The sequence below is a fragment of the Elephas maximus genome, chromosome 10 (assembly GCF_024166365.1).
Source record: "Elephas maximus indicus isolate mEleMax1 chromosome 10, mEleMax1 primary haplotype, whole genome shotgun sequence".
Classification (NCBI taxonomy): Eukaryota; Metazoa; Chordata; class Mammalia; order Proboscidea; family Elephantidae; genus Elephas; species Elephas maximus.
In genome coordinates, this window is record NC_064828.1 from 51,662,568 (window position 1) to 51,678,443 (window position 15,876).

The following is a 15,876-nucleotide window of genomic DNA, read 5'->3' on the forward strand; positions in this document are numbered from 1 at the left end:
GGTGTGAATCCTTTCCTTGTTTGTTTTTGTTTTTCCAGTTAAATGTGTTTGTGTACACTATGTAGGCTGATTTTCCCTGCCTGTTAAAAATGTACATAAACATCATCATATATATCTTTTTAGAAGTTGGTTTTTTTCATTCAACTTTGTTTGAGATCTAGCCATTAATAAATGTAGGTCTAGCTAGTTCATTTTGACTGCTGTATAGTATTCCACTATATGAGTATGCCACAATAAAATCATTGTTACTAATGGACTTACAGGTTGCTTCTGACATTTCATTATAAATAACACAGAAATAAGCTTTGTAGTATTTGTTTCTATGTCACAGAGGCAATAGTTGTTATTTAATGCTGTAGTTTTCAAACTGGGGTACATCCACTGGGAGTATGCAAAGAATTTCTAAGGGGTATAACCAGTCGCCAGCCAGTCAATTCGAACTCACGGCAACCCCATGCGTGTCAGAATAGAACTATACTCTGTAGGGTTTTCAATGGCTGATTTTTCACAAGTAGATCGCCGAGCCTTTCTTCCAAGGTGCCCCTAGGTAGACTTGAACCCCTAACCTTTCAGGAGTTCATAGATGGTACAAACAGTTAACGCACTCAACTTCTGAGTATCAAATTACTATGGTATTTAGATTCTATTATATACATTTAAAAGATTGGTGTTATACTACATTTTAAACTACTAATGTTTACATTCTCTAAGATGACTGATTTTAGATGTTTAACTAAAAAATGTGCAGATACATTGTTTTTCAAAATTATTTTAGGGACCATGGGAACAAAATTTTGAAGGATGGTGCTAGAGAATACACCCAGAAAAGAAATTGCTGGTCATAGGCTACTTCAGCTTTAGAAGATATTACAAATTTGCTCTCCAAAGTAGATATACTAATTTAAGTTCCAACTGTCAATGTTTCCCTCTTCCTTGTCAACATTTGGTATTATCTTGCCCCCATCCATTTACTTAAAAATTTTTTTTTAGCCTTTCAGAAAGGAAGTATGATTCAGGTGTCCTGAAATTTTATCTCACAATGGCACCTTTCATTTATTTTTTTTCCACTACCAGAAACCCAACTTAGTAAACGTACCAGAGCGTGATGCCCCTCAAGGCAGACTAAGGAGCCCTGGGTGGCAGGGAACCCAGGCTGGGTGCCTCCTGATTGATGTGTGCAGCTTCTTCTTGGATAACAGCTAGAGTGGGGTTAGCTCCGACAGTGTGCCCTGGGTAGAGAGCAAAGTCAGACACTACTGTCCTGCCAGATGCAGAGTGCTCCCCTGTTCATCATGGATAAGGGGGTCTATGAAGCTGTTATGAAGTATGTTCCAGGTGTTCCAAGAGCAGGTTGGAAGCCCAGGTGTGAAGCCCCTGGTGTAGGTGGCTGTGTGGGGTGTGTGTGTGTGTGTGTGTGGAGGAAGGAGAAGTGCTGGGAGCTGGAATGGGAGGAGAGCTTCCTGCAGGTGCAGCTCCAGGCATCAGCCTTCATATATATCAGACTTCTTCTGTCTGTTGGTGGCTGTTGGGGAAAAAAGGTTTAGCATTTATCACCTATTTTTGAGGTGTTTCTCATTGATGGCAATATTCAAATTTTGAAGAAGGTATCCATTAAAACATTTAACAAGATTTTATTTGTATGTTCTATAGAAATTCAGTATTTCCCCCCAAATCTTATTTTCTCCAGTTCCCTCCAGTTTATACCGCATACTATACAATAGTTTCTGTGTGCAAGAATGGGAAAAAAGTTGGGAAGCACTATGGTGTGGTCACTGGGCATTATTCACCCCTGCTGTGTGCTGCTACATTAGCACCATTTTATGTGACTGATTTCATAAAGTCTGGTTCATGCTATAAGCTCCAAGGAAGCTAAGTTTCTGCATGTATAGGTTCAACTGTAAACACACTGTCCCCTCCCAGGCCCACCCCATCAACCTCCCAACTTCTTTACTCCTAGGGTAGTGGGGGAAATGGAAAAGTAAATTTCATAAGCTATGTTTTGAAAATTTTTTTTTCTAGACATTTGTTCAAAGATGATCTTATGTATCCATGAACTGTTAGGCTAACAACCCCTGAAAATTTCAATGAAGAATCAGATTTAGGTAGCCAAATCCAATCCCTTATTTCACACTTGAAGAAACTGAAGCTCAAGGAGGTTAAGTTTATGCTCAAGTAGCACTGGAGCCAGAGCATAGACCAGGAAACAGACGTCGAGCTTTCCAGTTCAATGCTTTATTACAGTAACCTTTACTAGCATGTTAGTTGTATATATTAATAACAGACTTTGTTTTCACAAATTTTAGGTACTGTTTTGGTATTTTAAATACATACTTAAACATGTTCATTTATCCAAAGGAGTTACATGTGTCCTGGGAATAAGGAAGGAGTAAGTGTAATGACAGTTCCTGAGAACACCAGAATATTGCAAGGTGAGGCCATGCCTGGATTGATTAAGGAAGGGAAGATGGACGCAGGAAAGCCATTTTCTTTCCCATAAGTGAAAGGTGTTTTTCTCACCAACCAAAAATGGAGATTATACTGCCAAACGGGAGCAATATAGGTAGGAGGGGTTTATGACCTATTTAATACTGGCATATATGAAGTATTTTTGCACCCAACCTAGGAATTTTAAAAAATAAGTTTCTAATGTGTATAAACTAGTTTTCTCATATTAAAATGCATTCTAAGTATATAATACACTGAGATTTTGTGCAAACTAGCCTAAGCATGTATTTTTCCAAAGTGAGTTTTAAAAAAACCCCAAAATGCTCAAAACTATTCAGTCTAGGCTTTTTTAAATAATGTATTCTCATATTTAAGCTTTGCTGCACTAGAATGCAATAGGAGCTCAATAGGAGCTAAAATATAATTGTACGTCATATAAGAATTGTTGCATTTTATTTAACGCTAAAAGTTTTCATGCCTCATATACAATAAAATATATTACAATGATCACTTTTTAATGCTTTATTCATTGATTAAAAGAATATACATTTAACATAAACCATACAACATCAGTCATCAGGTCAAACATTCAGCTGGTTTCCTTACAGTTTCTGTCAGGAGTTATTTTATCCGATCACATTTATATGATAAAATCTCACCACATCTGGCATTTACACACACTGTGCCAGTGGATTCACACTACTGATGTACATATAAAATCCGCATGGTATGTGCTCACTGGAGACAAAACAGTGCACACCTGTCAAAAGGTCATTTTAATATAAGATGGTAAAACCATTTGTAAAACATATATAAACTTTTTCCATAAATAGAATCATATCTGGACATCTGTTGCATAAATTGTGTTTCCAAAGCTTACAATAGAGCAGCCAGGTCTCAGCACTGCTGGGCACCCACGTTGGCTACTTACTTTATTATTGCAGACTGTCCTTTAACATTAAATGCACAACATTCGTACCATTTAAAACTGGGGTCAGGTGGAAGTCTCACAGAGACCACGTCTGTACCGCGGTTGCCCTGAAACAGTTAAATCGGCTTTTAAAGCCTCTCAGATATAACAAGGTTTTAAAACATACTTCATGGAATGTTCTTCATGTATCATAGCAGCTCATACCTGTGAGAGAACAAGCTTTCAGTTTTTCCTTTCTTTCCTTTACATTCACTATTCACAGTGAAACAGGTGCATGGTTTTTTTTTTCTTTTTTTTTTTGTTTCGTTTTTTTTTCAGAGTTCTGAGGTTGCTGACTGAGCCACAGCACAGCTGTGTACCACAGGTCGAAAATCGACCTTAAATATTACAATCTAGCAGTATCTGGCTGGCCAGAGTGGGCCGGCCCCTGCCAGCATGTGGGCACTTCTTCATTTAAGTCTATTCTTTGGCAGCTGACACGCGCGCTGACAGAGAAAAATCCAGTGACTTGTTGCTAGGGATTTCACGACTAATGTTTGATAGCATGTGTATTTATGACTCTGTTTTGATTTTGTTTTTGGTGGTTTACCCTGGAATACAATTTCTTTCTTCCTCCACTATTTAAAATCTGGGCTAAAAAGCTAACTTGAATGTATAATGTAATTGATGAATAAAATTAAGCAGGATAGTTTTTAAAAAATCCAACAGTTTGAGTTTTCATGTTTATGTAAATGTATTTTTTTTAAGAAAGGATTAAACAATATTCTAACCTAGTACTATACAAAATTCAGAATGGTATTTGGAGATATCAACTATTATATGTGTAACGAAAGTTAAAGTCTTGGCTTTTCTGTTAAAGGTAACTCATTTGGGATCTAATTATCCTCCCTTCATCCATTTCAAATCAAAATTAATGAAGTGCTATCAGAATGCATGAATGCAATGCGCTGCATACAAACTCACCAGGCTGTGGATATATATCTGTATATGTATAAAAATAATTCGGCTCCTGAGCTCTGAACTCTGACACACAAATAGTAAAAATATCAAAAAGGCAGAGTGACTCAGTGAAAAATAAAGTTAGCCAGCAACCTCAGAAGGTTGTATATCCTTAAGGTTTGGTAACAAGTCCATTAACCGTGAAAGCCCTATACATTGTCACTTTGAACTTCTAAACCAATACCCGACTACGTTCTTTGATCAAGAAGTAGAATATACATATATAATTCTATAAAGCTAATACTGATTAAACACGGCACAAAGGGATTAATTCACACTACTGGAAAAAACATAATAGGACCCTACTTGCATATGTAACCACAGGAATTGTACATTTTTAAAAAAAGCTAAATGCCTTCGCTGAAGCTTTGCATCTCTCTGTAAAAATGACGATTTGGTTCAGTGAAGACACTGAGTGATTCGATGTCCATGACCGCGTGCCAGGGTTGACCCAGGCCCAGGGAAACTTGCTCAATAAGGTTATGCACTGGATCCACATCCTGGTCAGCCAGTTCACCTTGGTCAAAATCAATGCTTTCTTCAGTGACTTCCAGCACTTTTAGATCAGGGCCACGAAGACGAGCAATGGCAATGAGGTTGTGTGCCCACACTGTGTAACCTGAAAAATAAGACAAGCGCTGTCATCTCCATGGATTTGATTTCTATTTGACAGCTTCTTGAGAAGCTTCAGATTTGTATCTCACTTACCACTTAAATCTTTTTCCTTTAAAAACATACTGAGTTTGGAAAAGGAAATATTATTGCTTAGCTCAAGGAAAAAAAAAGCAAGAAATTTGATATTGTCTCCTAAAACACCACTGTAGGTGGTGAATTGGTAGGTGATGTAATTCTATTCTGATACCATTGAAATCAGTCAAACAGAAGACAAAGTTCAAAGTATAATTTTATATTTTGGGTAGTGATGTTATCATAGGGAAAATTTTTTGCTTTATATATATGTATCTATTAACAATATAAACTGGTATTTTCCATTTGTGAAAAAACATCTCCTATGATACTTCATAGTCCGAAGTTATGAAGTGACACTTTAAACTTGAAAGACAATTGTTAATTGTCTGTAATATAAATATGTAAAGTATAAAGCAGTCATGGGAATGAACTGTACAAATTCCAGAATAATGGTTATCTCTGGGAAGGGATGGAAGGGATAGTGGGCTTTAGCTATCTAGCATTTGATTTCTTTTAAAAGAAGAAAAAAAGCTTTTTTAAAAAGACTGGTTTGAACACCAAAGACACAACAGAAAGGGCCACATAAACCACAGACTACATCTGCCTGAGACCAGAAGAATGAGATGGTGCCCGGCTACAACTGATGATTGCCCTGACAGGGAACATGACAGAGAATTCCTGAGGGAGCAGGAGAGCAGTGGGATGTGCAGACCCCAAATTCTCATAAAAAGACCAGACTTAATGGTTTGACTGAGACTAGAATGACCCCGAAGGTCATGGTTCCCAGACCTTCTGTTAGCCCAAGACAGGAACCATTCCCAAAGGCAACTCTTCAGACAGGGATCAGACTGGACTATGGGATAGAAAATGATACTGGTGAAGAGTGAGCTCCCTGGATCAAGTAGGCACATGAGACTATGTGGGCAGCTACTGTCTGGAGAAGAGATGAGAGGGCAGAAGCCTGCCGAATGGACAGGAAAATAGAGAGTGGAGGGAAGGAGCGTGCTCTCTCATTAAAGGGAGAGCAACTAGGACTTTATAGCAAGGTGTATATATGTTTTGTATGAGAGGCTTACTTGGTTTGCAAACTTTCACTTAAAGCACAATAAAAACTAAAAAAAAAAAGACTGGTTTGAAAATAACTTTTAAATAGCCTGGTATTTCTTTATATAAAATCCCCATTTTACTTACTACTTGGAATATTGGTCTATTCTTTGTTAACTACCTCTGATGACTGGCCGAATTATAAAGCAAAACTTGGGAAACGAAGCACAATCCCACATATAAGTGCAGGCTACACAACTAATTACAAAAATAATGAAACAGAGCTAATACAGAGTTTAAGACATTCATATAGACTTTTTATTTTGTATCCTGTGACTTTCTTATAAGCACCAGAAAAGGAAGTAAAATGTTCTTCTAATTTGTCAGGATAGCAACTCTCTCTATAAATAAGAGTAGTTCACATTAACAGGAAAGGCCTCAGTAAGAAATAAGCATTGCCTACTTAAAAGAATCATCATTGAAATAAATGTCATATAAATACACTGATACCCAGAATCTAGAAGATGAGGTGGCGAATAAAAACAATACTTTTTCTTCCTTCTGTGCTGTTTTTAAGGGATCTTGTGATTAGAAGGAACATATCTATTACAGGTAGGTATGTATATATTCTTAAGACAGCTCAATTAATTTCAAATGCCATTTTGTGAAGTACCACCAATCTCATGGTGGAAGAAAAAACTAACAGAGGAGCTGCAGTGGAAGACCTGCTGTTGAAATATGGCTATTCCATTTGTTAGTGATACATCTTACGGACTTTTTAAAAGGATAAGAACCTGCATATCAAGTTGTTATAAGATTTCTTGACACTATTAAGGTCAGTGCCATCTTTTCACTGGCATAAAATGTTTTAAATGTAAGACCAATATCAAACAATAGTGAACAAAAGTCACCTACCATGAATTGCCAGAAGAGAGAGCTTTGTGCACCTCCATGCTAATAAAACCAACGGATCTTCATTTCGGTTGTCACTAAGATCTGGAAAACCAGATGTGTCAATCACATCATTCATTAATATAAAATGACTGAGGAATTTGTCATACTGCCTGGATATAAGATCAACAATAGCCCCTGAAACACAAGTGATGTAGCTGTCAAAATGAATCCTCTCTAGTGGTATACTGGGTTTCAGAATCTTTAACATATCTTCACTCTTGATATCAAAAGCCATTATGTAGACCCGAAGGCCGGTGCTCTTTCGTGACAGGGCTTTCCAATGTTCATCATTTGGCATGTTGTCCAGAGACTTGTGCATCACAGAAACATTGTGGACCAAGAGAGACAGTCGCTGCAAAGGCACGTGGTTGCTATCGGTTAAGACTCTTGCCATCTCAGCTGTAAAGTCACAAAAATCCAGAGCAAGTGAGCACAGATTCACAAATCGCTCCAGTTCAACTGCAGTAATGAGAGTGCTGTTACCAGGAATATTGTTATCCAGTAAACTCAGGTGCTCCATGGTGTTGGCAATAGAGTTTGAGAGAGATGACAGTGATGTGGGGGTTACTATTTCCAGCATAAATCCACAGGATAGCCATCTCAGTTGCCTACTATTACTCAGTATTTCTTCAAAAAGCTGCTGAATTCTGTAAGAAAAACACATGCCACAATGACTCTATTAGCAGTTAGTTCTAATCATTTAACACCGACTTCTGAAAATAATTTTTTTCTGAAAATAGGCAATGAATGTCAGGCAATGTTGAGACCCATTTTCTCTCATTAGTTAATTTCTATTCAGCCCACAAGTAATATTATCACAATTACCATTAAAATTCACCTGAAAATGTACTGAATAAGATACGCTAAACATATGGATTTATTAAATGTATGGAAATATGTTCCTCGACCAAGGAAAGCAGTATTTTACATCAGTATAGTAGAGAAGACTGATGACATGCAATTTACGTTCCAAGAAAGGCAAGCAGACAAATAACAATTCTAAATAGCAGCAGTTAGCCAGCAAGTTCTTTGATTTGTCTTGAAGGATTATGACATAGAATGGCATATGCTGATCGCTGTATTTCATAGTTAAGACATTTTCAGGACAGATGCTCTTCTTAGAAAAAAGAAATCATTACTCTTCTGATTGTGTCTCACAATTTCTCAGAAAGGAATTCAGAAAATATGAAAATTAGTATTAGAATAGGCCCGTTTCTACCAACTATATAACTTACTGTTTAATTTTTTTGCCATCAGGGTCCACCTTGCTGAGGTATGTATTTGACAAACTTCCTTGCTGTTGTAGAACACTTATATCTCCAAAAAGACTAAACTTCTGAAGATTCCTACAAGAAAAAAATATTTAAAAAGACTTTCTAAATAGTTGAAGTATGAAAATACCTTAGCAGAAGTGTTATTTTAGGAAAGTTTCCACCTTATAACTTGTTTAAAACAAAACAACCTGTTGCTGTTGAGTCAATTTTGACTCAAATAGCGACCCTATAGCACAGACTGGAACTGCCCCATAAGGTTTCCAAGGAACGGCTGGTGGGTTTGAACTGCCAACCTTTGGTTAATAGTCAGGCTCTGAACCGCTGTGCCACCAGGGCTCCTATACCTCATTTGGTATCCAATTACGTACTTTCTGATTGCTTCATAAAAAGAAAAAAAATTTTTTTTTTTTTTTTACAATGAAAAGAAACATGGCACGGGGAAAACAGCATAAGCTTTAAAGAATGAGAGTTGGGGTATCATGATTGGATCAGGAACTCAGTATTTTAATGACCACAGAAAAGCCTCTTAATGTCCCTGAGACTCAGTTTCTTCATCTATAGTAACACCAATCTTATCGGGTTTCGGAATAAGCAAATGAGAAAATGACATATGAAACAACTGTATAAGCCCTAAGTTTTTTTAAAATACATGTTAGTTATGTAACAATTTCTCAAACCAGTTAAGACAACTTGATAAATGCTAAATGGTAGGGAACTCCCTGCCCTGAAACTATCTTCTCAGTAAGAAATATTCTTTGACTAAAACCCGAAAAGAGCCTTTCCCAGTTTTGTAATCAAGCAACCCAAACGAAACCCACTACCGTCGAATCAATTCCGACTCATATCGACTCTATAGGACAGAGCAGAACGCCACATCTTTCTCCTGCAGAGCGGCTGGTGGATTCGAACTGCCCACCTTTGGGTTAGCAGCGGAGTGCTTTTAACTACTGAGCCAATCAAGGGAGATAAAAAACTAGGTAAAACCTTTCAGTTTTAGACAATTTTAGCTATAAAAAGCACTTTTCTAATAGAATTCTAAATAAAGTAGGAGAGAACTAAAAAAAAACAAAACTGGTTAAAGATTAAAACAGACATTAGCAATACTCCTAAATACTACTAATAACCAACTAGAGATTCTATTTCTAATACAAAAATTCCAGGATAACTTTAATAAGAAATGAATAATCCATAAGAATGACAAAAGACTATTCAAATAAATGGAAATAAAATTTCTTGATAGTATGTTACATTTTTCCAAATTAATAACCTTAATTTCACTGAAAAGCTGATGATTCTAAAATTTAGGATAAAGAAAAAAAAAAAAAGGATGAAGAGTAATTATTAGTTCATTTATTCATTCAAACAGATATTCATTAAAGTTCTACTAAGTACCAAGCACTGTGGTATGCATTGCAGACACGACAGTGATCAAGTGCTGTGAAGGACAGGTACACAGTGCCACATCATATCATGGTGGTGTGTAGCTGTAAATCGGAGAAGGCTTCCCTACGTAAATGGATGAAAACAGGATCTTACAGATGAGTGGGAGTTAAGCAGAAGAAGGACAGTGGGGAGAGAGTGTTACAGTAAAAAAGACAACCATGCGCAGAGCCCCTGAATTGAAGGGAGTAAAGTGAGCTTGAAGCACTGGAAGGAACTCAGCGTGCTTAGAGTATATAGGGAGAGGGTGAACATAAAATGAAATGAGGCTGTAGAGGTGGATAGGGTCCTATGTGAAAAAAAAATTTTGGTTTTTGCCTTGAAAGTAATGAGATGCCCCCAAAATGGTTTTATGCAGGGAATAAAATGATTAAATTCATGTCTAGAAAACATTACTGTGGCATCAGAACAGCCTGGAAGGAGGGCAGAGTCAAAGTGTGGAGACTACTCAAGGGGCTATTTTAGTAGCAGAGAGGGGACAGAACAGTAGCTTGAACCAGGTTTTTGGTGGTAGAAGCAGAGACAATGGATAGGCTCAAGGCATATTTAAGAGTTAAAATGGACAAGAATGGGTGCTGGCTTAGCTGTAAGGGTGAGGAAAAGAGAGCAGGCAAGAATAACTCTTAAATTTTCTAGGTTGTGGAACTGCATAGATGGTAGAGCTTTTCTTTTGGATATGGATTACTAGATATGAATTGAAAAATTATCAGAGCCTTTTAAAAATGTTTTCAGTAGGGGGAAGGTAAGGTAGTAGAGGAGTTAGATTATGAGCTCTACTTTAGACATGTTGAGCTTGGTGCCATTAAGATGTCACCCAGGTTTGGAGATGAGCGGTTATCTGGGTGAAAACTGAAGCCATGAAGGGGGGCAATCAATGTTGCTTATGGAAAGAGTATATATAAATGAGAAGAAAAGTAGGCAGACAGTTAAGTCGTGAGGAACTCCAAAAATTAAAATAGAGAAGGGTGAAGCTGCATGGGGATTGAGAAGTCATGGCCAGGGAAGTTAGAGAAAAGCTAGGAGTATGAAAATCAAAGAAACCAAGGGACAAGTTTTTCACAAAGAATTGAGTGATCAACAGTGTCAAATACGGCTTCAAGATCTTATAAAATGGGGACAAAAATATGTCCACTGGTTTTAGCAACACCGATCAGAATGAAGTTGTTTTGTGTGGTGTGATGAGGTAAGGCTGGAGTAGAATGAGAAACAGGAAGTGAGGAATTAGAGATAGTGCACACAGACAACTCTTTTAGAAACTTTTGCTGTAAAGAGGAGAGATGAAAGGGACTTAAGAATATATAAAACCTCTAATGGAGAAGCAGAAGCTGTATATACAGGAAAGAACAGATACAGCTCCTGATAAGGAGGGCAGAGAAGGATAAAGGACTTTCCATACCAGATAGTAAAACATACCAGGCAGTCACAATGTCAAAATCAATAATGGCATTGGTGAAAAGACAGGGAGACAAATCAATAGAACAGATAGCTGGAAACAGATCCCGTTACAGAGAAGAGTTTAATAAATGATAAAGAAGGTATTACAAATCAGTAGACAAGAGGGAAGCATACTTAATGAGTGTCATTGGGACAAATAACAGTTTCAGAGATGAATCAAATTCAATCCAAATTCTGACTCAATAGACCAAAATAATCTATAGAGACAAATCAAAGTAAAAATAGAAGGAAAGTGAAATGCATCTTTATCTCATTTGCGAAGGAAAAGACTTTCTAAGCTTAGAAGAATAAATTAGAAAGGGAAAGAGAATTTTTTTCTATATAACAATGAACTCAATATTCAACAACACATTTTACTAAAAAAAGCAAACCAATAAAATGAGAAAAACATGAAACAAATGCTAATTATTTTTATATATATAAAAGAAGCTCACATAAATCAAGAAGAAAAACATTAAGAGTCCAACTGGTAAATGGGAAAAGGTTATAAAAGAGCCAATGTAGAACATGTCAAGGAAAATATTAGAGGGATTACTAATGGAAATAATCTAATTTTTTCTTGACCTTTAAACAATTTTAAATTAGTCCATTAAACTTAACTTTCCATGTGACACCAGAAAAACATTTCAGAGGAAGATATTAAACTTTTAAAAGAACATTTTCTCTTTTAAAAAAAAGGATATAAAATTGTTCTTCAGAGGATGGTAGCCATATCAGACTTCAAAGCGTATGCTACTATTAATATATAACTATGTTTGCTTTTAAAGTATTTCCTCTTTATCCTTTTTTTTTTTAATTCTAAAGTTTCTATCATATCTGTGAATATAAAGAGGTTAAAGTCCTCATAACCTCTTCTAAAAAGCAAAAAACAAAATTTTAAAGCCATAATATTTGTTTTTGGAGACTACGAATTCTAATATAAAGTAGAAAAAAATTACATTCGAGTTCTAAAATAATACTCTCTTTTCTGAGAGTCCTGTACAAGTCATAAAAAAAAAATATTTATACAACCTCATTATTTTTCCTTCAACCAAACTTCCATTAGTTACTACTGAATATCCATAACACTGTCAATGCCTTATTTACTTCTTCCACAAAGGATTAAAAAGCCATGAGAACTGCCCTTCCACTGTAAACAACTAGAAAACTGGATAGAACATATGAAACAACTATTTGCAAGCACTGGACAATAAGCAATGTAGGACTGTGTTCTCTAGAAGATAGGAAAAATGAGATAAGTGCTATGATTACCTCAGATTACGGCCTGGAGAGTTTCCAACGCAATGCAGGGTGGAAGAACCCAAACACTGCCCAGAGTTGAGGAGACAGAGATCGGGGGGTGCCCAAAGTGGCTAGAATTTGCAGCGCAGAGTACCAGAGAAAAGGAAGCTGCACAGAGAGAGCGCCACAGATTTGCAGAGGTGTCCCCCTCCAGTCTCTGGCTGCGAATGATCTGCATATGTTTGGGGTGAAACTCTACAAGGCTGCAGAAAGTACCACCGGAAAGCCGTAGAGTACAGTGGGGAGAAAAGTTCATGTTTCCATCAGCCACAGTGGAGAGAACTCGTAATACAGGAGAATTAAGTGGCATCCTCAGAATAGCCATGCATTAGTAAAAAAACAAAACAAAACAAAAACCCGTTGCCATCAAGTCAATTTCGACTCAGAGACCCTATAGGACAGGGTAGAACTGTCCCATAAGGTTTCCAAGGAGTGGCTGGTGGGTTCGAACTGCCGACCTTTTGTTAGTAGCCAAGCTCTTAATCACTGCTCACTGTGCGTAGTGGTGATAAATTAGCCCTAGAGTAAAGGTTGCTCTGGACCTGTCTAACAAAGCTTAAAAGCATGGCTTGAAAGGATCAAACTGATTTCACATAAATTATGTCCGAGAACAAAGTCCAACACTAGAGAAAATCATGTATCTAATTAAAAAACCTGCATTCACAATACATAAAGAACTCTTACAACTTAACAGGAAAATGTATGAATGGCAAAGTGCACATGAAAATATGCTCATCACTATTCATTAGAGGGAAACCCTGGTGGTGTAGTGGTTAAGGGCTATGGCTGCTAACCAAAGGGTTGGCAGTTTGAATCCACTAGGTGCTCCTTGGAAACTCTAAGGGGCAGTTCTACTCTGTCCTACAGGGTGGCTATGAGTCAGAATTGACTCGACAGCACTGGGTTTGGTTTTTGGTTTTATTCATTAGAGAAATGCAACTTAAAACCTCAATAAGATACAACTACAACACACCAACTAGAACATCTAAAATTAAAAAGACTGCCAGGGAAAATATAGAACAGAATTTTAAATTCTCACAGACTCCAGACTTTCCGGAGCCATGGAGGCTCCTCCCCCGAAACTATTGCCCTGAGATAATCTTTAAACCTCAAACTGAATATATTCCCTGAAGCCTTCTTAAAACCAAATAATAGTTTACCTTATTAGTAAAAAATATCTGCCTTGAGCATTATGCTTTTTTAAGAACAATCTATATGGGATCAAATTGACAACAACAACTGGCAATATTTAATAGCAACCTTTAAGGAGCAGTGAGTTTATGCTGATGGTGAGGAACAACTCGGAAATGAAGGGTGAGAATGGTCAGACAACTCAAAGAATGCAATCAATGTCCCTGAATTGTACATGTAGAAACTGTTGAATTGGCGTAGGTTTTGCTGTGTATATTCTCAACAACTACAACAACAAAGACTGACAGTACCAAGTGTTGCCAAGAATATGGAGCAACTAGAACTCATATATTGTTTCTAGGAATGCAAAAATGGTACAGCCACTTTGAGAAGTTTGGGAATTTCTTAAAAATTTAAAGATATACTTATCACATGATCCAGTGATCCCAATCCTAGGTATTTACCCAAGAGAAATGAAAGCATATGTCCACACAAAGATCAGTATGCAAATGTTCACAGCAGAGAAAAACTGAAAACAATACAAGTATCCATTAGCTGGCAAACCATGGTATATACTCATACAATGGAATACTAACCAACAATAAAAAGGAATGGACTACTTATACATGCTACAGTATGGACTGATATCAAAAGCATTATGCCAATCACACATATTATTTGATTCTATTTACATGAATTTCTAGAAAAGGCAAAATCATACTGATAGGAAGCAGATCAGTGGTTCCCCAGGACCCAGGATGGGGGAGAGGACTGACAACAAAGGGGCTGTGGCAAAATGAGTTCCTTTATGTGGACTTTTGGCTTGCTTCTTTGGAAAAACAGTTTTAGAGATATTTCCCCTAAGCCCCGAGGAGTTACCTTTGCCCTAGTTTTCTATCCCAGAGGTTTTGTTACTTTTGTCCAGGCAGGGTGGCATTTCCTGGGTAAGTTGTAAGCAACCTGGCTTGATACTTTGATGTACCTTGCAGGGATTGGTCAATAAAAAAGGCAAAGCGAGTGAGTTGAAGTCTAGACACACCTACTATGCAAATGCAGAGTCTGTGGCTTACCAAGAGGGCATTGGTCAGTTCCTGGCCTTGGTGGGACAGCCATGTCTTGAAACTGACAAAAGTTTGTAGACATAAGCAGCCAACCTCATAGAGGCTTTTGCAGACAGAAAGATCCAAGAGGCAGAAGGAAGCAAGCAGAAGGAAGAAACAGAAAGAAAGAGTAGGCAAAGAACTTCCTAAAAGATTTGTAATATTGAAGACAGGGAGGCAGAGCCAGCGATGACAGGCCCACTGCGGCAGAGCCAGCAGTGACAGTAGGGCTGAGAGAAGCCTGACCTCTGGCAGTTATATTTTGTTACATTGTTACGCTGGGTCATTTTAAATTGGAATTGACTTGAGGGCACCTAATGACATCATCATCTACAAGTAATGCAATACAAAAGACCTTATGAATTAAAAAATAAAAGCTGAAAAATTATCTTTCACCATCATTGCTAATGGCCAAGACTATTAATAAAAATTGTTGATACTTGTGGCAGTTATTAGCATAATGGTGACTATACCTTCATTTTGGTTACTAATAGTTAAATTTAAAAGTAGGATTTAATAAAACATTTCCCCAATTTATTTTTCTCACAGCTGCGACTTGGATTTACTGAATCTGAAATAGAAAAGTTTTTTCTATCTCTACCTCTCCTTTTCAATTTTGACTAAAATATCCTTGCAATGTCATTTTTGTAGGTATTTAAATTTTACTGACAAGCGGCACTGAATTCCGTCTTATACCAAAGCTACTCAGCAATCTAAAATTCCTTATCATTCAGTCCTACACAGTATTATCCAAAAATGAACCTTATAATCCCTGTGCTACTAAATTGTATATAAAAGATTATGTCCATTCATTTTATTTCCCAAATCAATCTTATTTATCCCTCCCCAGTCCAACGGCACTCACTACCTAGAATTTATGCACTGAGTTACGTGTGCTGTGAAACTCAAAGTACAATAGGTTAATTTTTCTTGACACAATCAGTAATGGTGTTGAAAATGTTACATTTGCTTGCCATAAGTCATTTCCGTATTTGTATTTTCTTATTCCCATACTAACCACACTGGCCTGAATGAAGCTCTAATCTTCTCTTACTGCGACAATCAACATAAATCACATTATAAGCATCAAGAATAATATTATTCACATTTTTAAAGGATGCCCAGGGGAAGA

The 15,876-nt window shown here is 37.1% G+C and overlaps 1 protein-coding gene across 1 annotated transcript in view; it reads right to left on the reverse strand.

Annotated features, from left to right (window-relative positions):
* Positions 1-2,952: 2,952 nt before the first annotated feature.
* FBXO33 (F-box protein 33) overlaps positions 2,953-15,876 on the reverse strand; it is a 31,110-nt gene continuing 18,186 nt past the window's right edge. The window contains exons 2-4 of the mRNA XM_049898053.1: positions 8,299-8,409; positions 7,025-7,710; positions 2,953-4,994 (exon numbers count right to left, since the gene is read on the reverse strand). Of these exons, the coding sequence (XP_049754010.1) occupies positions 4,723-4,994; positions 7,025-7,710; positions 8,299-8,409 (1,069 nt within the window). The 3' untranslated portion in view covers positions 2,953-4,722. The remainder of the gene's footprint in view (positions 4,995-7,024; positions 7,711-8,298; positions 8,410-15,876) is intronic.